Source organism: Euphorbia lathyris, chromosome 6, assembly GCF_963576675.1.
Source record: "Euphorbia lathyris chromosome 6, ddEupLath1.1, whole genome shotgun sequence".
NCBI classification, from domain to species: Eukaryota; Viridiplantae; Streptophyta; class Magnoliopsida; order Malpighiales; family Euphorbiaceae; genus Euphorbia; species Euphorbia lathyris.
In genome coordinates, this window is record NC_088915.1 from 45,605,119 (window position 1) to 45,630,151 (window position 25,033).

A 25,033-nucleotide genomic window follows, 5' to 3' on the forward strand; every position below is an offset into this window, starting at 1 on the left:
TTTTTTTTTGTGTACTCTTGGATATGGAAAATTAAACACTGCAGTGCAAATGATGGTATATTGTGGTCTAAACACTCATCAGGAGAGGAAAAACAGTACTTGCCCAATAGCATTCAATGCATCCCCAAGTATGAGTTGATTTATTCAGCATTAATCTTAATTTTGAGGTGCCAAACTGGTTCCAATATTATACATAGCATATCATCTAGAATGAAAAGCTTTCATGGATAACTTAATTTAAATAGGTTAACTTGATCTTTAGTCAAGTGTAATGGTTTCGCTGGGGAAATGTGGTTATGGTGATGGTGGTATTTGAATGCTTTCTTATGCGCATTTTCTCATGTTATTGACATGGATTTAGAGGGCGAGCCTTGGCGCAACGGTAAACGTTGTTGTCGTGTTACCAAGAGGTCACGGGTTCGAGTCTTAGGAGCGGCCTCTTGCCAAATAAATTGGCAGGGGAAGGCTTGCCCCCAGTACACCCTTGTGGTGGGACCCCTCCCCGGACCCTCGCTCAGCGGGGACGCGTAATGCGACCGGGCCGCCCTTTTTTTTTTTTTTATTGACATGGATTTAGCAATTGCAATTATATGATAGCATGGAAATATCTCCTATTTTAGCATGTTAAATCTTATGCTGTTGCTAGTTCTTCCAGGTAAATCTGTCAATCATTGGCGGAAGCTGTTTCATGGAAGCTAGAGTGAACGATTCTAGTGTAGTAGAAGTTGTTCAATCCCCACCGGGCATGGAGTGCTTACAGTTAACCCTCTCTCCTAAAGGGCTGGGAACTGCACTTGTGACTGTTAATGATGTTGGGCTTGTGCCTAGCATTGCAGCTTCTGCAGTGGTATTGAATTTCTCCATTTCACTTTTAAATTTTTTATTATATATATATATATATATATATATATATATATTGTGTAAAGGGAAAAATTTGAGCTGGGCTGTATTGCCGCCTACGGATTTTTGAAGTCTTCAACTTTTGCTGATATTCGTAAGATGATTTATCTTATATGTCCATCCAAATTTTAATCTAAATGAGTGTAGCTTTAAAAATTCAGTTTGTATTAGAAGATATGTTGGGGAATTATCTTTTAAGCAAGCTACCAAAAATTTAGAAGATCAACATTGCAGAAATGAGGAGACTGAGATGGATATGCTAAAATGTGGGATGAATGAGATAGAAATGAACTCATCTGAAATGTTCGCAACACCTATTGAGGGTAACTTTTGAGAAAGGGGATATTGAATTGGTTTCCAAATATGTGCTAGACTGGTAATCTGCACATATTCAAATGTTGAGCATAATGAAGTTGTAAGAAAGGGAAAGAAAGAGAAAGTAACTTGATTATGTGGGGAATAGTGAAAAAATGATCCTACATCCTTGTCAGTATCTAGTCCAAAATTGGGTTGAATGGAGGGAATGCATCCATATACCGATTGTCAACCTTTTTGGATTTAAAGTTTATTCAAGTAAAATGGACATAGGCTTAGCTTATCCTTATAACGGACAACTGTTGATGTCCCTTAATTATGAGTCATGCAATATCATATGTCGTATGCTTTATCAAGTTTCCCTTATGCATATATGAGAACCTTTAAGATCTTGTCTACAGTAGTGTACTTTTTCTGACATTTTGAACTCTGAGCTCCTACCTTTTCTGTTTCAGCTTATGATATTCCACATGTAATCATTCTTGCAAGTGTGGCAAATTCTCATGAGGGTATATGTTTTCAGGTTAAAGTAGCAGAAGTAGACTGGATCAGGATTGTGTCAGGAGAAGAAATAAGCCTTATGGTGCGTTCTAAGGAAGTTAAGTATTTGTTATTTTGTTCCAAACTAACATTTATCATCATGCTTAAATAATCCAGGAAGGAAATTCTGCAACCCTTGATATAATGGCTGGGATTAGTGGTGGAACTACTTTTGACTCTAATCAGGTACCAATGAATTGAATTAACATGAATTAGTAATTTTTACGTTTTGGCTAGCAATATATTCCAAGTTATATCATGTTGCACACTTTTCATTTTTTTAATGTTTGTTTGGCCATGCCTGTGGTTCATAGAGTTGGTCTCTCAGTTTACACATTCACCATTCTCATATTATTTGTCTGCTTGCATCTATTTGTTTTGCTTTCTGTCGGTTTTCTTGCTTGTCTTCAGATCTTATAAGTTTCATGTTTGTAAAAATCTTTTGTTCCAGTATGCTTACATGGGGATTCATGTATGGATTGAGGATGATATTGTTGAACTAGTTGATGACAATGATGTCCCATTCCCTGGTGATGGCTGTGTTAAGGGATCAAAGTTAAAAATTATGGCCAAGGATCTAGGGGTAACAACTCTTTATGTAAGTTCCATTTTTGAACTTGTTTCACTGTATAATAGTTAGTTGGCATTGTCATATTTCTATACAGGGTTACTCTGGATTATGCCAATTTATTGTTTGATATCGAAATCAGGTCAGTTCCAAACAGCAATCTGGACATGAAGTAGTGAGCCAATCAATAAAGATAGAGGTCTATGCACCATTAAGAATTCTTCCAGATGATATTTTCTTGGCACCAGGTTCATCCTATGTGGTATGATCTGGAATCCTGTCAAGTTCTCTCTTTTCAGATATAAACTTACCATTGGCTACTGAAGAAACTCAAACTAGAAATTCTAGTAGTTTCCTTATTCATATGAAGTTACAAATATACTTAATTCTATTTCTTTCTTGTTCAATTTAGCTCTTACGGTTATCTTATCTTTCATTAGATTATTGCAGTTATAACTCATATTTCTTTTTGTTCAATTCAATTCAATTTGTTTTCTTTTCTATTATTTTTTAAATTTTTTGATTTATTCTCTTGATGTTCTTCATTGATCTGATTGCTCTTTCTTAGCTTACTGTGAAAGGAGGCCCAACTGTTGGTGCCTATGCGGAGTATGCTTCTTTGAATGATGGAATAGTGACTATTGACAGATCTTCTGGAAAACTATCAGCAATTTCACCTGGAAACACAGTAAGATATGATGCCCATGGAACTCATTTTTTATGAACTTTGACATAGCAGTTCTATCGTGTTGATTCTTGCGATGGTGTGAAGTGGATGAAGACATGGTTCTGTTTCTGGACTTTCTATTCCTAAAATGGACACTTGTTAATCTTCTCTTCAGAGTTGTAAATTTGTATCAGATGTTTATATGCACATTTTAAAAGACAATATCAGGGTTTCTTCCTCTGTTTCTTCTCCTTTTCTCTACCCAACAATTTCACCTGGCTCTCTTTTCTCCTGGCGATTAACAAGGTGTTAGAGAATAAGTCAATATAATAAATGTATAGCATTTGTTGACTATAGGCTGCTACAAGACAACTAGAGGTGGCTAGTAGGGCTACTGTGTTTCCTTGATTTAAGGACTGATTTTAGGAATGTCTTGTATATATATGTGTGTATTGCTCTTAAGTAAAATATATCAATATAGTCTCTTAATCTACATGGTATCCCCTGTGTTCCTAGTGTATTACGTGGTCTGTTACACAAGGCAATCACTCATATATAACTATGATTGGAAACAGTACTCCTGAGCCTTGACAGAGGGACATGGAATTTGTTCTTTTCAGAACTTTTTGCCTATTAAATATGACAAGGTCGAATTAGACCCAGCAAACTGTCAGAAATAAATTATTGTTTCCTTGTTTTGTTTTATTGCAAATATTGCTGGGTACTCTATGGTTTCTGCTATTTTTATGAATTTTTTATGGTTAAGATCTTGTTTTGTAAGTTGGGCTCCAGAAAGGGATCTCCATGTCAACATCTTGATCTACAAATCAAAATATATCAATCAACCAAGTCTTATCCATTGTCCTTTCTCTAAAAGTTTTGTCAAGCATACCCTGTTTCTCTAAGTTGTTTCTTGCTAAGTTAGTTTGCATTTATGTAAAATATTGCATGTTTGCCTTACATTATATATTGTTTCATGGTAGACCATCCGCTCCACAGTTTATGGGAATGGAGATGTTGTGATTTGTCAAGCATATGGTCACATTAGAGTGGGAATCCCGACGTCAGCAATATTAAGTGCACAAAGCGAACAGCTTGATGTTGGACGTAATATGCCAATACATCCTTCATTTCATGAGGCAAGAAATATAACCAAATGATGTTTCTTGGTCAATCCATTTTTTTTTCCTGACTGATTTACTTTGTTGTTAGGGTGATCTATTTTCCTTTTATGAGCTCTGCACAAGTTACAAGTGGACTGTAGATGATGAAAAGGTAGAAGTGTTGCTGTGTCCCATTATTATTGATTCAGATTTCTTTTCTCTTCTTATATTTCTGTTAAATGGATTCAGGTATTGGGATTCTACAAGGAAAAAAGATTAGACAGTGAAAAGAATTTGTTCGCATTGGATGATGAAAAATTACTTGGTTTTATCAAAGTCTTGTATGGAAGGTATGCTGCACACCTAATCTGTTCGAACCTAGAGATGGAAATGATAAAGCATTCTTTTTGTGCTATTGTCAATAAGTTGCACAATTTCAAATTTATAATTTTAGGGACCAGGTTATTTTTTCTTTTGCCATTTAGAATATGAAGCTCGTTTTCTGCAACCCCTGTTAAATTGTTTGTTTTCATGAACTTTGCTTCTTATTTTGGTTTCGCAACACTAAATCTTATTGTTGCCTACCATTTTAGCTCGTCTCATAAGCGATCATGACCTCTTTTCAGATCAGCAGGGAGGACAAGTGTGGCACTTACATTCTCATGTGATTTTGTTTCTACTTCTTATTCAGAGACAAGGCTTTATGATGCATCCATGTCATTATTAGTTGTTTCCGATTTCCCTCTTGCTCTTGGAGTTCCAATAACATGGGTTCTACCTTCTCATTACATTACATCTAGCATTTTACCATCATCTCTAGAATCTCATGGCCAGTGGGATGGTCAAAGTCGCAAAGGAACAATTACCTATTCAATTTTAAGAAGTTGTGAAAAGAATGAAGTTCGTCAAAAGGATGCAATTTCCATTGATGGGGATAAAATAAAAACAATGGAAAGCAACAATCTTGCTTGCATACAAGCAAAAGATCGAACTACTGGAAGGATTGAGATTGCTTCATGTGTCAGAGTCGCTGAGGTATTGACATCATTTGCCTTAAATATACATATTATTACTACATTTTCCTTCTTGTGGTTTATATTTTCCAGCGATAATATATAGAAGTTATTCTTAGGTCTTACCTATTAGCTTAAGCTTTTAGGTCAATTGGTTCCTTTACATGGTATGAGAGGCTCTTAGGACAAGTAGTGGAGGGTTCAAATTCTTACAGTACTATTTATTGTTGAATTTCAACACATAGTAGAGTTAACCTGTGTTATACATGTTTCAAGCCCAATGAGCATTTGTGTACAGCGGGTGTCAGAGTTAACAATAAAAGCTATTTTTTGGGTCTTATCAGCTTAAAGGTGTGGATCACTTGGTTTCTTGACATGACATCAGAGCCTCTTAGATCAAGAGATTGAGAGTTTAAATCCTAGTGACACCATTTATTGTTGAGTATCAACACTTGGTAGAGTCTTAGTTGTACATGCTTCAAGCCCAAGGGGCATTTGCCTTCAGCGATATGTCAGAGATAATATATGAAGGCTGTCTTGGGTGTTACCTATCAGCTTAAGTTTTTTGGTCAATCCGTGTGTGTTAATTGAGATTAAACACTACTTTGGTATATTGTATTTGTGGTAATTTAAGTTGAATACTGTCAATGTTTAGGTTTCTAGCATCATAATGTGCGTTATTCTCTTAAAAACATGTTTAGAGTAACAAATTGTATGGCACTGATTGTAGTTTATTCGAAGCATAGGTAGCTGTCACCAGCTTCTATTGTTGGAAGCTTTTAAGGTGACTTGTTTCTAACAAAATACTGGTTTGTTCAGATGTGATCATGTTAGGTTTTTCATTACATACTATTACTCATACAATCAGAATGGTAGTAGTACTGAAGTGCCTTAAAATCTTTGCTTAGATGTTCTGTGAGAAGTAATGAAGTTTGACAGTCATATTACTTGCTCATTACTTCATTGTCGCACAACTGTAAATATGTTTAATATAATGTTCCATTGTATTAAGTAATCATAATTATTTTCACTAATTTATCAAACTGGCAGTATGATTAATTTGCTTGTTTTTATTTCCATCATCTCCATCACACCCACCTGTCCTGCTGCCTGTGCCAGTGCAGCCCACCATATAGTCCCCATTGCAGGTTGCTCCGACCAGCACCACCAAAGAAACCATACGTAGGACTTAAAGTAGTGAATACATTACTTTATTTTTCATTTTTGCGACCAAATTTAGCAATATAATGGCTTTTGCATTCCATTTTTTCACATGTTTAATATCTTGATTCCTTTACGTTCCATACCACTGTAATTGTCCTAGTGTCGACACTTTAGAGGCTGGTGTGTGTCACAGATATGTGACCTTAGGAACTAGGTTCTGGAATTGCTTTATCAAATTAAGCCTTGACTCCAGATGTCAGTAATAGAAAAATGGTTGGGGAATACCATGGAGGTTGACAAATCAGTGCTTTTTGGAAAGTCTAACCTCAACATTCTCTTCCATCAGGACTCCAAATAGGCAATGGATGTCCTTTAAACTTTGTTTCAAATGGCCGAATGCTCACAAATTGACTTCCACAACAGTGCACATTGCCAATCTTATTGGTACTCTTGGTTTGTTGATTTTTAGCTCTTGCTGTCAATTACAGAAAAGTCTCTCTGATGACCACAGAAAGCACCATACCATGTGCTTTGCTTTTATAGAAGAATGAAGAAGAATATCTATATAGGCGTTCCACATTTTCTTTTGATATTTATGTCATTTGAGGGCATCAAAGGTGCAAACCAAATGAGGGCATCAAACAAATTGTAGGTCCATTGCTGGCATTACAAAAAAACTAATTCAGTATTGCGAAGAAGGGCAAACTTAGAAGGGGCTTTATTTATTTTTAAATATCAAGACCCTCCTATTTCCAACATGAGCATAGTGAGAGCTAGTCTATGACAATCATTAATGTATATAAATTCACATATCAAAATATGTTCAAAATTTAGGATTTAATTGAAAACAAATTATAGGGATTAGCATGTTTTCACTTCAGGAAATTTTGCGCATCTATTTGAATACAAAAGGTTTTATATTCTCATTTTATGACTTTTAGCTGATGTTAAAATAACATATGCATGGTTCCTGTGTGGCTTAAAATTCTATTGACTAAAATAATTGTTGACAATTTTTTTTGTTAAAAAGTTATTTAGTTTTATTGAATAAAAAGTCCTAGAGTTATTTGAACAAATGGAGATCGTCACTAATATACCTCTTGGTACAATGAGTACTCTGCACCGTAGGGGTATTTGATCTGCATAATTTTACTGCTGTGTAGCAAGATGGTATTACCAATTTAAGAAATAAAAGAGAAACTACAGGTGCTAGTGAGCAAATGAAAACCATTAGATTACAAGTTCTGCTAATGAAAACTCAAACCTGTTTACTTTGTAGCCTTAGCTTTTGTCTTTACTCAATCACTATACTTCTTTTGACTTCATCTGCTCTTTATGTTAGATCCATCTTCTTGATGTCTTGAATAACATTCAAATAAAAATATTTTGATGACGTTTGTTTGGGTCAGGTGGCTCAACTAAGGATAACAAGCAAGGGGTTTCCATCCCATGTAATTCATGTTGCTATTGGCTCTGAACTTGATCTTCCCATTAGCTATTTTGATCTTTTAGGTATTGATGTTTTATTTTATCTAATGAATTTATGATTCCTATCTCCAAATTTGAGTTTTAATCATTCTGCTATTTGTTTTGTTTTATTTTACCAGGGAATCCCTTCTATGAAGCACATAATATTGTTCCTTATCATGCTGGAACTAATTATCCTGACATTGTCTCTGTCGATGCACAGAATGGCAGTGGGTATATCCATTTGAAGGTTTGTTGATGAACTTAACAAAAAATGCACGTGGTTTGCCCTATTTGCAAACATACACCTATGTTTTTAAAGTTTGAAAATAGAGGCCAGTTGTATGTTTTCTTAACAAAAAACAGTATTTTAAATTACACTGTTAAGTTATTGTTTTGATGACAATCAAGGACATTTTTATCTTTAAAAAAAATGAAACTTGTATATTGACAAAACGAGGCTCCCGAATCGAATTGCAGCTATTTAAAGTGAACCTAAGGATTGATTTAGTTCATAAAACGTCAAATTAGTAAAAAAAGTAAAACAGTGACATGTCCACCATATAGTTTCAATTTGGAGGGCTATGTTTTGGCCCTTTGGGGGACTCTGTTCTATCGATATGTAAATATAATATTTTTTATACAACAACAACAACAACAACAAAGCCTTAGTCCCGAAATGATTCGGGGAAATATAATATTTTTTATAAAAAGGTAAAAATGCTCTTGGTTGTAATCAGAACTTGACAATGTAATTTAAAATATGATTTTTTTTTGTAAACAAAACATACGACGAACCTCTATTTGCAAACTTTTAAACTACATTCCTGTGTTTGCAAATAGGTTAAACTACAGGCATTTTCTTTTTTGTACTTGTCCCCCTTTTTTAATCATGCAAGATTCAATAATATGGAACCTTCCTTTTCCTTTTCTTGAAAACTTTAGAATTTTTATTTTCAGATATATCTGTCAAAATTTTGGAGGTCCTCTTTTTAACTGCAATCTCCATTTTTATTCTGGTTGAAGGCAATACGTCATGGAAGAGCCCTTTTACGAGTATCATTTAACTACAATCCACAGAAGTCTGACTATATGCTGGTAACTATCTGCATTTTTTGAATACTGAAAGAGGATTCGTTTCAGAAGTATTCTGTGGCTAACCTTACTTTGCTTTCGCTGACTCATTGAAGTCTGAGATTCATTATTGTTGTCTAGGAAGGAGTAGGATTTTGGTTAAAGGTTTAATATGAGTTCACTATTCATATTACCATGCGTATGTTCTTAGAATTAGATTATTTATGTATCATTTTACTGCTCTTCGCTACATTCTATTATCTATTTTTTATTTATTTTTACTTTTCCGACTCAGGTGTCTTTTTTTTAAAATATGAATAGTGAACTCATATTAGCTTAGTTCAAAACTGGTTATGGTCAACTAATTATATTAATAAGTTCATAAAAGCTTCTAATTGTTATATATATATATATTCAGTAGCCAATTGCATTACGTTAAATGGTAACAGGTTAGACCATATCTTGAACACCACTAGGTCAATTCATCACTATATGCTATAACATAATTTATATGTTGCTCCTTTCCTGCATTCATCTGCTTCAGCTGTCTAGACCTGTGCCTGGAAACATGGTTCACCATCACTAATTTTTTTCATATATATCATTATTTAAATTGTAAACCTTGTATCTAGTTTTTGGAATTTCAAGTCTTCTCTTTGCATGATCCTATGATTCAAACTTCATTTTTCAGATCTCTGTTGGTGCCCACTTATTTCCTCAAAACCCTGTCCTTCGTGTAGGAAGTTCACTTGATCTCAGTGTTCAAGGTGCGCTTGTAGTGATTACTTGCAACTTTTTTTTTCTTTCATCTAAAATATTTTCAAGTTTTGTGTTTTTCCTTCAATTGCAGGAAAGAAAGTTTTACTGTATCTTTCTATCTCCCCTCAAACATGATCATTGGTCGATTACTTGTTTTTTTTTTTTTTTTATGTTACAAGGTGTTAAGAATCAACTCTCTGGCCATTGGCTTAGTGCCAACGAAAGTGTTGTTTCTATAGATATGCCATCGGGAAAAGTTAAAGCTGTTGGAGTAGGTTCAACCCAAGGTACTGAATGGAAAAAATACTTTCTTTATGTTGTTTATGATACTTGACATAAAATTTATATCTGCGAGTAATTTTTGATGCTTGAACTGTCATCTTTCAACAGTGTTTTTTGAATCTGCGGATATGAAATTGCGCACATCTATTACGGTGTTCTCGGGAAATATAATTTCTGTTGATGGTCCAAACGAAATGCTAACAAATGTTCCTTACCCAACAGAAGGATATACATTTCCTGTGAAGTTCAGGTTTGTGAAAGAATCCATCTTATCGCAATTGTGATTAAGTACTGGCTCATTTTAAATGAGTGGTTGAGGAACTGGACTGCAACCTCTACTTTTAACTGGAAGTTTCACAATTTCTTGCTTACGATTACATTTTAAACACTAAAACGAAAACCTTCTTTCTAAATTTTAATTGTAAGTTGAGTCTGGTTTTCTAAAATGCCATGTCAACAGATTAGTAGATTCTTCTTCACTGGAACATAATCATCATATCATGTCATTTAAGAAGCAACGTACAGTTCCTAATCATGAAATGTAGAGGTGACTTATTTTCCCCCCAGTGAAAGGAAGACGGTGATTTTCTCATGGCATTGATATAGACAATTTACATATCAACATAAGCTGTTCTATTACCAGTTTTATATGAAAAAAGTTCCATGCTTAGCTAAGTCAACAGGAAAATACGAAATTACCCTGATAATGGATATGTTTTCTGGCCTTATTGTTGATCTTCACCAATTCTAGAAATAAATTTAGATTCTGAAGCTACATGTTCAATAGGGAGACTACAACTCGATTGTTGATGATCAAAATGCCCTTAGCAAACTTCTACTGTTTGGGTATTTCAAGTTCTTAATAGTTTTTCTTAAAACAATTTGAGAAAAGGTTCTTTGTTGGCAAAATGCGAATTATGCAACTTTCCTGAGTGGCTGCAACTTGCATCGATTGTGGGAATGGAAGTAACTCATCCATAGCATAATATTAATTCTGGATTGATAGATTTTCCATGTTGTGGAGGGTGGGATATTATGATGATCTGGGAGAAACTATATCTTCCGTTTGGCTATTATAAGTGTTGGGCTTTTTTTGGAGACTAATAAGATAGGCCCAACTGAAGCGATGGGCCCATACGGTTAGGGTTTCTTGAGGAGTATAAATGTAACCTCTTTCTCTGTAATCCGTATCTCTTTTATCATAGTGAAATATCCTGGCTTGGTAGTGCCCCCAGACGTAGTCATTCATATTGAGTGGCGAACTGGGTTAACAATTCTTGTGTGTTTGCTTATTTTTTTTTTTCGTTTATCGTAATTGCATTTATTCCTAACAATAAGGGCATCCTTTGTGCTCAAGCCTACAGCCTGAACTTTATTATTCATTGTAACTTTTGTCTACTTTAGGATACATCCTGCCACCTAGTCTTTTTATAGCACATTTATTGTGAATAATTATTTATAATTTTCATTGTTACACTATGCCAACTACCAAACACACCTAGGAAGTTACTTAATTTATATTTTCTTCTGTTTGATTAAAACAGTGATGGCTACAGTAAATTTGATTTTGTTGGAAACCGCAAAGAACTGTCATTTGACTGTAAGGTGGATCCACCTTTTGTTGGGTATGTTTCTGACTCTTTCATGTAGTGGTACTAATAAAAAGATGGCACTTTCTAAGTTCTTGACTCCTTGATATTGTTTCTTTCTCCGGATTGAAGGTATGCAAAGCCATGGTTGGACCTTGAAACCAGTATCTCCCACTGCCTCTTCTTTCCATACTCACCAGAGCATTTGGTACACTCAGTACCCAGATTGAAGGACACTAGACCATATATTTCTGTTTCTGTCAATGCTTCACTCATTGACGCCAGCAACATCTCTGGATCTGCATCTGCACTCTTTATTGGAGGATTTTCCATATTGGAGATGGATAAGGTAATAACCTGTAACATGGGACAAAATAAATATGTGCAGCTCACATAAACCTGCAATCTGCTTCTTTGTCTTATTGGTGAAAGTGCATTGCTTCCTGTCTTATTGGTGAAAGTGCCAGTATCGTTTTCCCTTTGTGTTAGATCACCTGCAACATTTATAGAACTTTAGCAGCTATATATCCAATTAGTCCTGCATATTTACATATCACATCCCAGCTAGATCTTATAATGCTGGCGGTAGTTGAAGATACAAGTTACGAAATGTTTTTCTTTGGGATAAGGGACAATTTTTTTCCCTTAAGGTTACTGGGAAAGATTAATTTTATCCTTATTGTACAAAACGGTTTAATTGCCTCGCTTTACCTTTTTCCAAGGAATTCTGTAAAACAATCTGTCTGTCATTACCGACAGATTTTGGTTCGATGTATTTATTTTTCCAAGGCTATAACTGAGCCTGGGTTTCTACCATGGGGGAACATTGGCCGTTTTGTACAATAAAAAAAAAAGGGCGGCCCGGTCGCATTACGCGTCCCCGCTGAGCGAGGGTCCGGGGAGGGGTCCCACCACAAGGGTGTATTGGCCGTTTTGTACAATAAAAGATAAAATTGATCTTCTACAAATACTCTAGGGGAAAATGTGATCTTTACCCTTTTTTAAGGATGTATGGTGGGAAACACCCCAATTTGTTAAGTTGAACTTATCTGAATTAGTTGTGCAAACAAGGGAACCCATTTTGGAAGAAGTTGGTTTCTAAAGTTTCATTTATTTCAATGAAATTAAAAACAATAACAATATTGTGCGATGTTTTCATGCAGAATTCATTACAGTTGAATCTGGCACGGGACTCCAACAAAACTATAGTAACCATCTTGGGTAACACAGGTAACTATCAACCACATACTGGACCTCGCAGCCAATCTTTCTCCTCAAAATGCCTTCTCTATGGGGAGTTTATTGTTCTCTTTCTTTGTCTGTCGAGGTGACGTTGGCTGTTGGTGTCATGTAGCCTGAACCTGGCTTGCTAGTGTAAAGCCCCTGTAGAGCACGTGACTGTCTTCTCATTGTTACATGATAAATCAATGTAATAAATGTGAGCATGCTTAAGTCAGCTAAAACATGCTTAGGCTGCTGTGGGCCTACAAGGTACTCCTTAATTGAAGGAGAACCTTGTATATATATGTGTGTATTGCTCTTAAGTAAATATATTCATGAGGCCCTTAATCTACATGGTATCTGATAGAAACATAAACAGAAACAGAGAACAAATAAAGAACTAGAGAATTGTATTGATACTTAGCTGAAATTGACAGAGAAGGAAAGATAAAATGAGCTGAGAATAACCTCAAGTTCCCCCAGGAAGATGAACTTCCCTTTCTACTCAAAGAACAGAGCCAAACACACAAATGGTGCTTCCTAACATAATTCTTTCATAATCCCTCCTCCCTCTACACATCTATATATATTAACTAGAACACTCTCTCTCCTATAACTAACTCTAACTGTGCCTCAATTCACGCTTCCGTTCATTCCAATATTACCCATTTTAGCATGTTCTCTATCATTATCCACCCCTTCAAAACAGTCTTGTCCTCAAGATTGTAGCTATAAAACTTCTCTCCGATTGTAGCCATATACTTGTCTCTTGATCACAAGCAGAAATGAGATGGGATAGAGTGTACTGAAATACTCCATTGAAGCTTGAACTTGTTCTTCTATCATCAAGACGAATGTACCAATTTGCTTCTTGATTGCACTCTTGACCAGATAAGAAAGGAATTGTGCTTCCAGGCCAAATAGTTGCTTTTATAGGATTGGGTCATCCACGCAACATGAACAACTATCCTACCAAGCAAAGGTGAACCATACTGATAACATTGCAATTTCGATAATTAAACCTCTGTGCTTTAGTACATCAAACATGGTTTCTAAAGCATAACTTATGACTTTAATCTTTGTAGCAGATGTCAAACCTCCCATTAGTGAAGTGAGCCAAAAGTGCTGGATCACCACATAAGTTTTCTCTACCTCACCGTGAATATCCTTGAATGCATCAATATAGGGTAAATCCTCTGCCAATTGATCCTCCCTTAAACTAAGTGAAACCACAGGCTCCAAACTAATATTGGAAGACCAATTATTGTTGGCAAGCTGTAGAATACAAATATTTCAGCCCTTCTGATCAACATCTTCAATGGAACATAGAATAATTGATTCCGAATTATACAACTGCCAGAACCTAAATTTGAACCAACTCACCTCCTTGTCATCCCAAACTTTCTGAATTGATTGGATAAATCTACAATTTCTATTGATTCTCCGTCTTTGGGTATTAGGAGAAGGAAAATCCAGAAAATAAGAGAAATGCCCTTGAATGGTTATCTCCAACACAATTAACTCTCTAATTTCACCATCCAGAATTTTTCCTTTGGTTTCACCAACCACCACATCGTTGAACACAATTTCATCTTCCTCCCCATGGCATTTTCATTCTTGGAGACCATAGATACCCAATTTGAGACCATAAACAATTCAGTCTTGTACTTCCTAAAATGGTAAAATCCAATTGAATTCTGGGTTTGATGGGTCTGACCATTGTCAACAAATAGCGATGCATTAGCTATTACAGGCAAATCAATGGCAGTTCCATGAAGATGCAGCGAAAAATTCCTCTACTGTACCAAATGACCTCTACCTTTTGCCGGAATGTCAGGAGCCACTGCTGAACGACGCTTAATGACCCCATTTTTGTTGTTTGTGGACCCAAAATTCTCAAGGACGATGGCGGGCAGAAGATCGGTGAAACTTGGGTCGAAGGAGAACTGGGCATGGTGTGAAGTGGTGGTAGAGGGAAAATAGGAAATAAAAGGAAAGTAGGTGATGGTATATGATAAAAAATGAGACTGATTGACCTCATGACTGAGTTGATTCCTTTGACCTGTATCCATATAAAATGGGCTTCATGTGTCCTTATAAGCAAATGGCACATTATCAGTGGTCCCCTTGTTATGCAAAACACCATTTCCTTGTATGAACGACAGTAACACTAAATCGCACAGAACCATCTCGTCGAACGCTTTGCTTTCAACAAAACTTCTGATATCGCCTGAAAGATGTCGAAGTTGGCTGGAACTTGATCGACTCCACTGCCCGGAAGCTGCCAAGAAAGAAAAACAACTTTGACCTTAACTTCCGCCTCCTGAGGTTCCTTTTTTTTTTATCTCGCCTACCTGCTGAAGTGAAGGATCTATTATTCTGCAATCAGAGATTCTCTGTAACCTCCATAATTTCCTTCTCCTGAGATTTTTTCTCCATGTGACTGACTACTAGGACATTAGATTTAACTTCAGTGGGAGCTTTCTCCAAACGCCTCTGAATATTACCATCCAAACGCTCGTCCATAGCTTCAAGCTTCAGCATCTTACCATCTAACTTCTGAATCTTCTTCCGAATTTCTTTTTGATCGCTCATCAATTCTTCATGCCTCTGCTCATTGGTTTGTCTTCCCAGCTTAAAGTCAGATCCACTAATTCTCATCTTTTGTGTGATTTCAATATCATCAGTATTCGGAAGAGATAAATCAATTGAGGAATCAGACTCACCATCCATAGATAGATTGCTTGTCAAAGTGTCTCTCAAACTTGGCCTCCAAACTCTCCATCTTAGCAGCAATTTGTTCCATATACTTTTGCAGATCTGTTGCTGTCTGCAGGATATCTCCAAGGGATTGTCGCAGAACTTTCAGTTGTTCGCATTCTTGTCAAGCTTAGATTGAATAGCAAGATCCAACTCCATCTCCATTTCCATTTCGGTTTTCATCCCGATTTCAAATAAAGAAATAGAGAACTGTACTGATACTTTGCTGAAATTGACAGAAAAGGAAAGATAAAATGAGCTGAATAACCTCAAGTTCCCCAGGAAGATGAACTTCCCTCTCTGCTAAAAAAATAGAGCCAAACACACAAATGGTGCTTACTAACATAATTCTTTCATAATCCCTCCTCCCTCTACACATCTATATATATTAACTAGAACACTCTCTCTCCTATAACTAACTCTAACTGTGCCTCAAATCACATTTCCCTTCATTCCCATATTACCTCTTTTAGCATATTCTCTATCAGTATGCCATGGATTTCTCTCTATATTTCCATGGTCAGTAACACTCATATTGTTGGCCTTTCTGAGTTTTGTATTTGTTAAAGGGCACCACTGTTGCTACCAGTCTCATCAAATATATGAATACTAATAGTTATGCAAATGTTTACTGTCACCTAGACTTGTGAAGTTTCTTTTCTGTTATTCAAGCAACTCGAGGAAATCAGTTCAAGACTCTTAAGCTCATTTGTTTATTTCTTTTGTGCTGAGCTGTCACCTCCTAGGTTCCCATAACCTCCCTGTCCCAAAGTTACTGCTGTTTCTTGGCAAGTTTGGTCTTTAGTTCAAGACTCTTAAGCTCATTTGATTATTACTCAACCAGACATCTTTTTATATAATTGGCGAGGAATTTGTGTTAGGTGTAGACACAAAGGAGCCCTTAGAAGCCAATTTATGGCGACTTTATTCGATCATTTTTCTCTTGGGTAGCATCTGCTTGCTTTTTTGAACCACCGCCACTAAAAATGGCATAAGAATCTTAGATGACATCGGATAATGTTAGTGATATAATGTTATTCTTGGAAGCTCATCTACAAGCTTAAACTTGTAGTGTGAGCAGTTCTTTAACATGGCATCAAAGCTCTCAGATAAAAGTCAGTTCAGATTTCAAACCTTGGCCTCCCTCTTTTATTAGTTAAAAATATCAGCACAAGGTAAAGCATGTTTGTTCTTGTTCACGCTTCAAGTCCGATGTGCAATTGTGTCTGGAGTTGTGTAGAAATAAGGAAATTTGATGCCCTCACTCACAAACTTAAGGTGTAAGCTTTTAAGCCAAGTAGTTTTTTGATGTTTATGAGTGAACTATGTCGATCCTCTCTCAACTGATGAATTTTGGATACCAGCCACCATCACCCTCCAACCGATGCTTTTATTTCTCATCCTGTCCATCCTTGTATAATTTATACCTTAGCATTTTGAAGACATTTGTAAATATAGGCCTAACTCACCCCTAAAGCCTAAAAGTACCTCAAAAAAATGGAGTTTTCCCTTATATTTATTAATTAAACACCCGCCTTTCCACAACCAATGTAGGAAAATCCAACAGTTCCCCCCTCGGACTTTGGGCAGGGGTTGGGGCAGCAGCGACCTCAGTATTATTATTGCTCTAATATTGGGTGCTATTGGGCCTTCTCCTCCAAAAGCTAGCTCAAAAATGAAGTTTTCCTTTACATATTTTATCCAAACATAACTAACCCAAAATGTATCAAAATGGGTGGATTGGTTGACATATACAAGGAGGCATGTTGCTCACTAATTAAACCATGTGGGGTACTTAACATACTCATCTCATGCCTAGAGTCATTTGGAGCTTGAAATAAATATCCACGGATGACCCAACATTGAAATGCAAGGTTCTAATACCATGTAAATATACCTAACTAGTAACTCACTCCATAAAGTACCTCAAAAGAGGAGGATCGCCTCACATATGTAAGGAGCTACATAGCTCACTAATTAAGCAATATGAGATACTTAGATTTTGATTCTTTGAATGATCATAAGATATCTGAATTGCTGATGCTGTAATAAAATTTGTTGTAAATGTTGATGTCATTCGGCACCTTTTTGGCATCTTTCTGTTCTAGATGTTGATGTCCAATGGCACAACCGGGATTCGATAATGATCAGCCTCATCCATAAAGAAGATTTAGGAGTTGGTGGGCGTGCACAGTATGAGGTAAGTTGTGTGATTTATCTCTATTATTTTTTGAAAGTGCTGGTGGTTAGTGATTCGAGAAATGAAACATCTGTTACTGCAATATCTTTTAGTAGTGAAGGTATTGTTGCAATGAACTATAGAATCTCAGAAACTAAGCACTCTGCTTAAAAATGTGTTAGAAAAGTCCACAATGTTGTTCACCAGAAACTCATGTCATCATCCCAAAAGATGGTGAAAAGAAACTGAGAAAGAAAATGAAAACTAATAAGATTGGACTCGTCTTATCCTGTTTGTGTTTTCCAGGTCAAAATGCTAAAAGGCAAGAGATTAAAGGACAAAATCATCATCAGACTTCCGGCCACCGGTGAGCTAGCCTGCACTATATCTCTTGTCTTTTCCCTCCCTTTAACCATAGAAAGGATTTCATCCTTATTTATATTCGTTTATTTATTTTGATTTATTGGCAGGTCAAAAAGTGGAAATAGATGTTAATTATGAAGGTGATGCAAGAGTTATATCAAAGACCATCTACAAATCATCCATTTTTCCAATAATAGCTGGATGTTTGGTCGCAGTATTTGGAACAATATTTATTTTCAGAAATATCTTTAGGGTGTCTAATAGAACTCAGGCAACTGGGACGTACACATCTCCTGCTACTCAAAGTAATTCAGAGCCTGTGACACCGGAACGCAGCAGTCCAGTTTCAACGGAAAGTTCTCCTCGAATGCCACAGCCGTATGTGGATTATGTGAGGAGGACAATAGATGAAACTCCTTACTACAAGCGAGAAGCTAGGCGGAGGGTTAATCCGCAGAATACATACTAGAAAAAACTTTTCACCCGTTGCCAGCTGCAATATGTTGTTGTATTTATCGTAATTGTTGGTTGAGTTGAATCTTACTTTCAGTAGACCAAAATTTAGGTGTAACATTACATATTCATGTATATAATGTACCCACTACACATTTTGTATTGTATTTTATTTTTATTTTATTCAGAAAAAAGAAAGAAAAACTGACACGATTCGATTGACATGCTATGTTTGATATATATATATATATATATATAATTGCATGATACATATAGATTACACAGATGATGTAACATTCTAAACTGACACCCCTAATTAACATGGCAGGGATACGATGTATTTGTTCTATATGGTCTTAAACAAACTTTTTTCATCACTTAAAAAACATTTGGATTTATATGTATGTAATACAAAACTATGTTTAATTAAAAGTAAGTCAAAATTGTAAAAGTATAAGAAAGGTGATATTTTAAATCTGTAACTAAATTTCTTTATTGCCTTCAAATTATTTAATGTCAGAATTTGATTAAAATATTTGATCTGATTCATAATTATTCGTATTATCAGAACTCATAAAGTCGATAGTGTCACTATTAAAAGCAAAATAAAAAAGTCAAAGATTTCAGTTAAAGTGTACCTATATCTTATTTTGATAGCGTATTGATTAAAGGTATAAAATCTAAATTTGTTCCTAGCGATTTTGGAAATGTATAGATGTATTTGATGTTGTGGTATTTGAATGATCTTTTGAACCTTCTTCCTTGATGTGAAAGGAGAATAATAGAGTGGTCAACGTTTGACGAATCTGATCTGATGTTTAAATTAGCGAAGGTTGAAGGAAGATTGAAGATAATCGAAGTGTTTACAATTGTTGTGTATATTTTCTGTCACACCCGACCTTAAACGGCATCAGGTATGAAGGGAAGACAAGATGACGAACGTCTATCTGTATAAAAGGCAAATCTATTTTCTACGAAAGCGACCGATCACTTTTTAAACGTAATGGTTTATTAACTTATCACACTTAATTCCATCGAATTATCTTTTAACTTATTATATCTTCAACTAGGAAAAATGCTTATTCAGACTATTTAACATTTATTTATTATTTGGTTTGGACTCGATAATTCTATCGAGCTTCCTACGTATCCCGAATCATCTTTAAATCAAGAATCAAAGCCACGTAGTTCTACCTATGTTAGTATATTTGTATTTCTCTTAATCCATTGGGACTCTGATTGACACGTTGATGATTTAATTGTATATTTCACTTTTGTATTATATAATTTTATTTTATCACTAATACTATTTAATATTATTGATCATGTCATAAACCAATGTTTAGTATTCCGAATTTATTTAATAATTCGTATAAGATAATCTTCTTAAACTATAAATATATTTTTATAAAATATATACTTTTAAGTTTACAAATCACGTTATCAAATCAACTTGTATCACAAACAAATATCGATATTTTGGTAATCAAATAAAATTAACATTCCAACCAGCTCGCATACCTTTGGCATGCCTCACATTTCCTTACATACTCATCTGCGTCTCTTGCCATTAAGGGCCAATAAAATCCCTGTAGTTGGGCTTTTTAGCCGGTGCTTCCCCCCCCCCCCCCCCCCTCCCCCTCATGGGCTTCACAGTCGCCCTAATATATATATTTCCATAAGGATATACTCGGCTTACTTGAAGCCCACACACTTCTGCCATGGGTGATTAAATCATATGCGATACAGATCTGCTCCAATTGCTGAATAGCGTCTGGCCTTCCTCAACACCTTAATTCGTTCATTTTTATTATTAGGAAGATCCCTTGTGGCTGCATATTTATAGATTGGGTAGAACCATTCCGCCAAGGTGTCGACAATCATTATTTCTACCTTTTAAATGCTAGGCTTTGCCTTCTACTCTACCAAACAGGGACACATGCGGGGTCCTTCAGGGGTTGAGGCCAACTTTGCTAGCCCGTCTGCTTTCTCATTTTGCTCTCTTAGGATTCTTTGGATCTCTACATGTCTGCCCTCTAATTTGGTCTTTGCTAATAGATCACTAACCATCTGAATGTATATCTTTATTGAATCCTCCTTAACTACATACTGACTAGTGGACTGGTTGATCACTCATTTTGAGTCACTTTTGATAACTTCCTTGTCTGGCTTGATTACCTTCAAGATATGGAGGGTTTTAACCATTACTTTGTACTCTACCACATGGTTGGTTGCTGAGAAATTTAATGTTGCGGCATACTTTAGTGTGATTCCCTCTAGGCCTTTGATGTACACACATATCCCTACTCATTCCCTTCACGAGCTTCCGTCAACAAATAGCCCCCAAAAGTCTTCTGAAAGTTCTAGATCACTTGTGACCTTCAGAATTTCTACTAGGAAGTCTACTAGAGTTTGAGCTATGAAGGCTCTATGGGGTTCGAATGAAAGCTCAAACTTAGCAAGTTTTAAGGCCCATTCATCTAACCTTGCTGATGTCTCGAGCCTTTGAAGGATCTTTCTTAATGGCATGTCAGTCCGATAATAGGGTGGCCTTGGGAGTAATTTGTTTAGTTATCACCACGATGTATGCCAACTTTTCCAACCTCGGATATCGGGTCTCTTCATCTCACAACACTCTACTTACATATCTGGGAATTACTCCTATCTGCTTCTCGGATAAAAAAGTGGCTATGGACTCATCAACCACATTGATGTACAAGTAGAGCATTTACCCTGCTTCTGGCCTGCTCAGTAATAGGGGAGATGCTAAGAATTTCTTCAGCTCTTCAAATGAAGCTTGACATTTAGGGGTCTAATAGAAGTCCTTCACCCCCTTTAAGCTCTTATAAAACAGTAGGCACCGCTTTGTAAAGCAGGAAATTAAACGTCCCAGTGCATTCAACTTTTGGACATAATTGAGCTTCTTGGGAGGTGCCATTTTCAAGATTGTATGAATCTTGGCTGAGTTAGCTTTTATCCCTCTCTAGGAGATCATGAACCCTAAAAACTTTCATGAATCCACTCTAAATGTGCATTTTTCTGGATTAAGCTTAAGGTTGTAGGACTTTAAGGTCTTAAAGACCCTTATAGACACCGAGTCGGAGGACCTGTGACGAAAACCTGAAAACAAGACGGTGGAAGCGATTGATTCCGGAAGTTTCGAAAAAATAATAATAAAATAAATAAGTTACGGTGGGTCGCTGTTGTTGATTGGATGGCTCGCGAATGCTTAGCGGCATGTTGCGAGTACTTAGCGGCGGCCGGCGCACGTTCGACGACAGTCGGACACCCGCTCGACGCCCGTCGGACGCACGCATCCAACCAGGAATAGCACGCGCTCGACGTCCGAGCAATGAACGAGCTTGGCAGCGCGAGACGCGCGCTCGTTGGCCACGGGGCGTGTGCGCCCGGCAGCGCGGAACACACGTTCGACGGTCACGACGCGTGGACGCCCGACGACGCGGAACGTGAGCTCGACGGCCGCAGGGGGCGTGCACGCCCGGCGGCGCGAGACGCGCCCCGGCGGCCGTTGGGCGAGCGCCCAACCGCGTCGGGCGGACGCCCAACGGCAGTTGGGCGCGCACGCCCAACCTCGCGTTGGGCGCTCGCCCAACGCTGTTGGGCGACCGCCCAACAATGTTGGGCGGTAGCCCAACCCCCTTGGGCGACGCCCGATTTTACTCGGGCGTCGCCCATTTGTCCGGGGACCCGTTTGCCTATAAAAGGCACGGATCCCCATGCATTTGGAAAGGGGAGAGAGAGAGATTCTTTGGAGCTTTCTCACTCTAAACATTTTTAGAGAGAGAAAGTCAATTTTTTGGAGAAAATATTTTTTTTCCCAAAAAAATCCAAATTTTCCCAAAGTTAAATTTTTACTAAAAAACACAAAAAACCGGAAAATCACGACTCGTGGAATCAATCGGCTTCGACTGTCAGATACCGAATTTAAGGTATTATCCGAGGACTAGACTCTTTTATTTTATTTAATTTATTTCCTTCTTCTATTTATTTTTATGTTATAGTTTTTATTTATTTAGTTATTCATTTATTTTATCACGTTTTATTTAATTTACCGTATTTATTTAATTCTTGTCTCGTGTTGAATAAAATTTGGTTTTGTTTTAAAATAAAAAACCTCGTTTTGATATCCCAATACGAACCGTGATCCGATAAAAAGGTAGTTCGGGTATTAAAGACGTTGTAATTATAAGTTGTAATTTAAAAGAATTTTCAAATAACGTTTTAAAATAAAAACGTCGTTTTAGGAACGTCCGTTATTGACTATGATCCATTTTTGGTAGTTCGGAAATCCAAAACGATTGAATTAGATTTAATTTAAAGCTTTTGAATAAATCTGGAAATAATTGGAGTGCTGCTGTAATTTGCCATTTCTGTCACTAATTGCTGTTTACCGACGGATTTTCCGTCGGTAAATCTGCTGGAATGTAAAAAATGCTGTTTTAGTCCCTCTTTCTCAACTTTTAAGTTTTTGATCCTTGGTATACATATATATAGTTATGTAATATATACTTTTAAACTATTTTTTAGATATTTGGTACCTATAGTTATTTAGAATGTCTATATATTATTTTTCATTAATTTGATCTATTATAAGTATATGTATATATATATTTCCTTTTTCATTCATTTGAGTTATATTGGATTTTATTTTAAATGTTATTTACTTGAGCATTTTGGAGATAATTAGTAAATATTAGTGGATAAATATATATTATTTTTGACATTTAAAATTACATTAGTTATGTATATATATAGTTTTTGGATATTTGGGCTATATTAGTTATTATTAAATAAAACTATTTTGGTGACAAATGTTATTTTCTTATCTAGGAGTTTTATTTACTATTTTCACATGTTTAAAGTATAAATGTATTATATTTAGTATTTTCATATATGTATTATATAGTCTCTTTTCATTAACTTTTATTTCATATTTCATTTTTGGATTAAAATGTATATATATATGTTTATATTATTTTCTATATTCTTTTGGGCCATTTAGGGGTCCATGTTTCAAATGGGTTTTATTTGGGAGTGAATTTTGGTTTAAATATGTTTATTATTGTAATTATAACAAGTAGAGAATCCACTAAGGAAAAAGGGGAAAATAAATCACAAAAAGAGTTTTCAATTTAATTATTTAAACTAATGAGTTTTTAGAAGTTCCTAATGTAAATAAATAGTGTTTTCTTGACATTTCAAAATCATTTCCCAAAACATCACGCTTTAAAACCTTAGTCCGTTCCAACGACGGATTAAGCGAACCTTGTAATTAAAATCGTTTTCATTGTGAATAATAGAGTTTTTGAATCGTTTTCTTAAATGATTTGTACAAAATAAATTGACTTGTATGCTTAACCACGTTTTCTTATTAAAGGTTTTTATCTTGATGTTTTCAAACGCTTGAGTCGTTCCAACGGCGATTCGGGTGAACTTCATCAAACGGGGTTTTGAAACGTACCTAAATCGTTCCAACGGCGATTAAGGTGCGAACCATGTAAATGAACTCGTTTTGGGGAAGTGAATTAGTATAGAATTAGTATGTAACACGGAACATAAATCACGTTGTAAATAAATCAATTCTTCCTTCTCCCCCTCTCTTTCCTATGTATTTTTGAACTGATGTAAATGGGTGATTCTTTACCAAAGTGGCTTTTCAATAATATATGCTCAAAACGGTTTTCAAAACGAGAAAGAAAAGGTTTCAAATGAATTTTAAACTTAAAGGAATATACGATTAGTCCGTTATCGCCTAACATGCTGAGTAGGAGGCCGGTGGTTCATAACCGGGCGATGTCGGGGTGCCTAGTAGCCTTTCTCCGGAAAGGAGCTAGCCTTCTCGGCTCGTACCTAAGTTTCCCGAACCCACACCGGTCTCCCGCAAGGGATCGGTGTTCATTTTCCCATTCGTAGGTGGCGACTCTTCCATATCTCCGAGCTCCGGTCCTGCCGAGCAGCTTGATTCCACGATTGGTTGCTTTCGGCGCCAATCACCGCTTACGTCGCCATGAGGTGTCCACCCCCCGGTCCGCCCGGGAGATTAGGCCGCGGCACCTCGTCTAACAAGTGGCGACTCTGCTGGGGAAGCGAGAAATTTGATTCCGGAAGGCGTGTATTAAGCCCTTAACGGGGACAGATCGTATTATTTCTTTTCGTATGCATTCATGTGCATATTGCAAACCTTTTGGGTAATTTCCGTGAAACCTCTAGCGAGAGTCCATTCGTCGCTCGAAAGAGGCTAGTGTAAGTTCCCCCTTACAGTAAGGCGTCAAAGGGTCCCCATCCATTCGTTAGGGGCGAATTTGTGCGGTCCTGTGAGGTCCCGCGCTCAGCCGTGTCAGCATATAGTAGCCTTAGAAGTTGCCATAGGATTACCCGTTACTATTTTTGGCGTGATAAATGAATCAGTTCGTGTTTTCAAATCGCTATGATACGTGTCTAAATCCTAAAGTATGTAAAGAAAATGAAATGATGCGTTAATATATACTCTTGAGTCGACATACTAATTACCCTAAAACATCGAAATGATTTAAACTAAAGACGACTTAGTCATCTCGTATGAATGAACATGTGCGGCCCGCCTTGTCCCTTTCTG

At 36.5% G+C, this 25,033-nt stretch overlaps 1 protein-coding gene across 3 annotated transcripts in view; it reads left to right on the top strand.

Moving 5' to 3' along the window:
- The window catches only part of LOC136232381 (nuclear pore complex protein GP210), a 30,401-nt gene extending 11,762 nt beyond the window's left edge, over positions 1–18,639 (top strand). For 2 of the 3 annotated variants that reach the window (XM_066021504.1, XM_066021506.1), the window contains exons 15-36: positions 647–847; positions 1,739–1,798; positions 1,873–1,941; positions 2,207–2,353; positions 2,466–2,585; positions 2,892–3,011; positions 3,974–4,129; positions 4,203–4,265; positions 4,343–4,443; positions 4,720–5,128; positions 7,680–7,782; positions 7,878–7,987; positions 8,764–8,835; positions 9,503–9,578; positions 9,750–9,857; positions 9,961–10,102; positions 11,397–11,477; positions 11,574–11,790; positions 12,605–12,671; positions 17,531–17,622; positions 17,908–17,968; positions 18,072–18,639. In XM_066021504.1, the coding sequence (XP_065877576.1) occupies positions 647–847; positions 1,739–1,798; positions 1,873–1,941; positions 2,207–2,353; positions 2,466–2,585; positions 2,892–3,011; positions 3,974–4,129; positions 4,203–4,265; positions 4,343–4,443; positions 4,720–5,128; positions 7,680–7,782; positions 7,878–7,987; positions 8,764–8,835; positions 9,503–9,578; positions 9,750–9,857; positions 9,961–10,102; positions 11,397–11,477; positions 11,574–11,790; positions 12,605–12,671; positions 17,531–17,622; positions 17,908–17,968; positions 18,072–18,433 (2,937 nt within the window). In that variant the 3' untranslated portion in view covers positions 18,434–18,639. The remainder of the gene's footprint in view (positions 1–646; positions 848–1,738; positions 1,799–1,872; positions 1,942–2,206; positions 2,354–2,465; positions 2,586–2,891; positions 3,012–3,973; positions 4,130–4,202; positions 4,266–4,342; positions 4,444–4,719; positions 5,129–7,679; positions 7,783–7,877; positions 7,988–8,763; positions 8,836–9,502; positions 9,579–9,749; positions 9,858–9,960; positions 10,103–11,396; positions 11,478–11,573; positions 11,791–12,604; positions 12,672–17,530; positions 17,623–17,907; positions 17,969–18,071) is intronic. The other variant, XM_066021505.1, reaches the window with a different exon arrangement.
- The last annotated feature ends 6,394 nt before the right edge of the window (positions 18,640–25,033 follow it).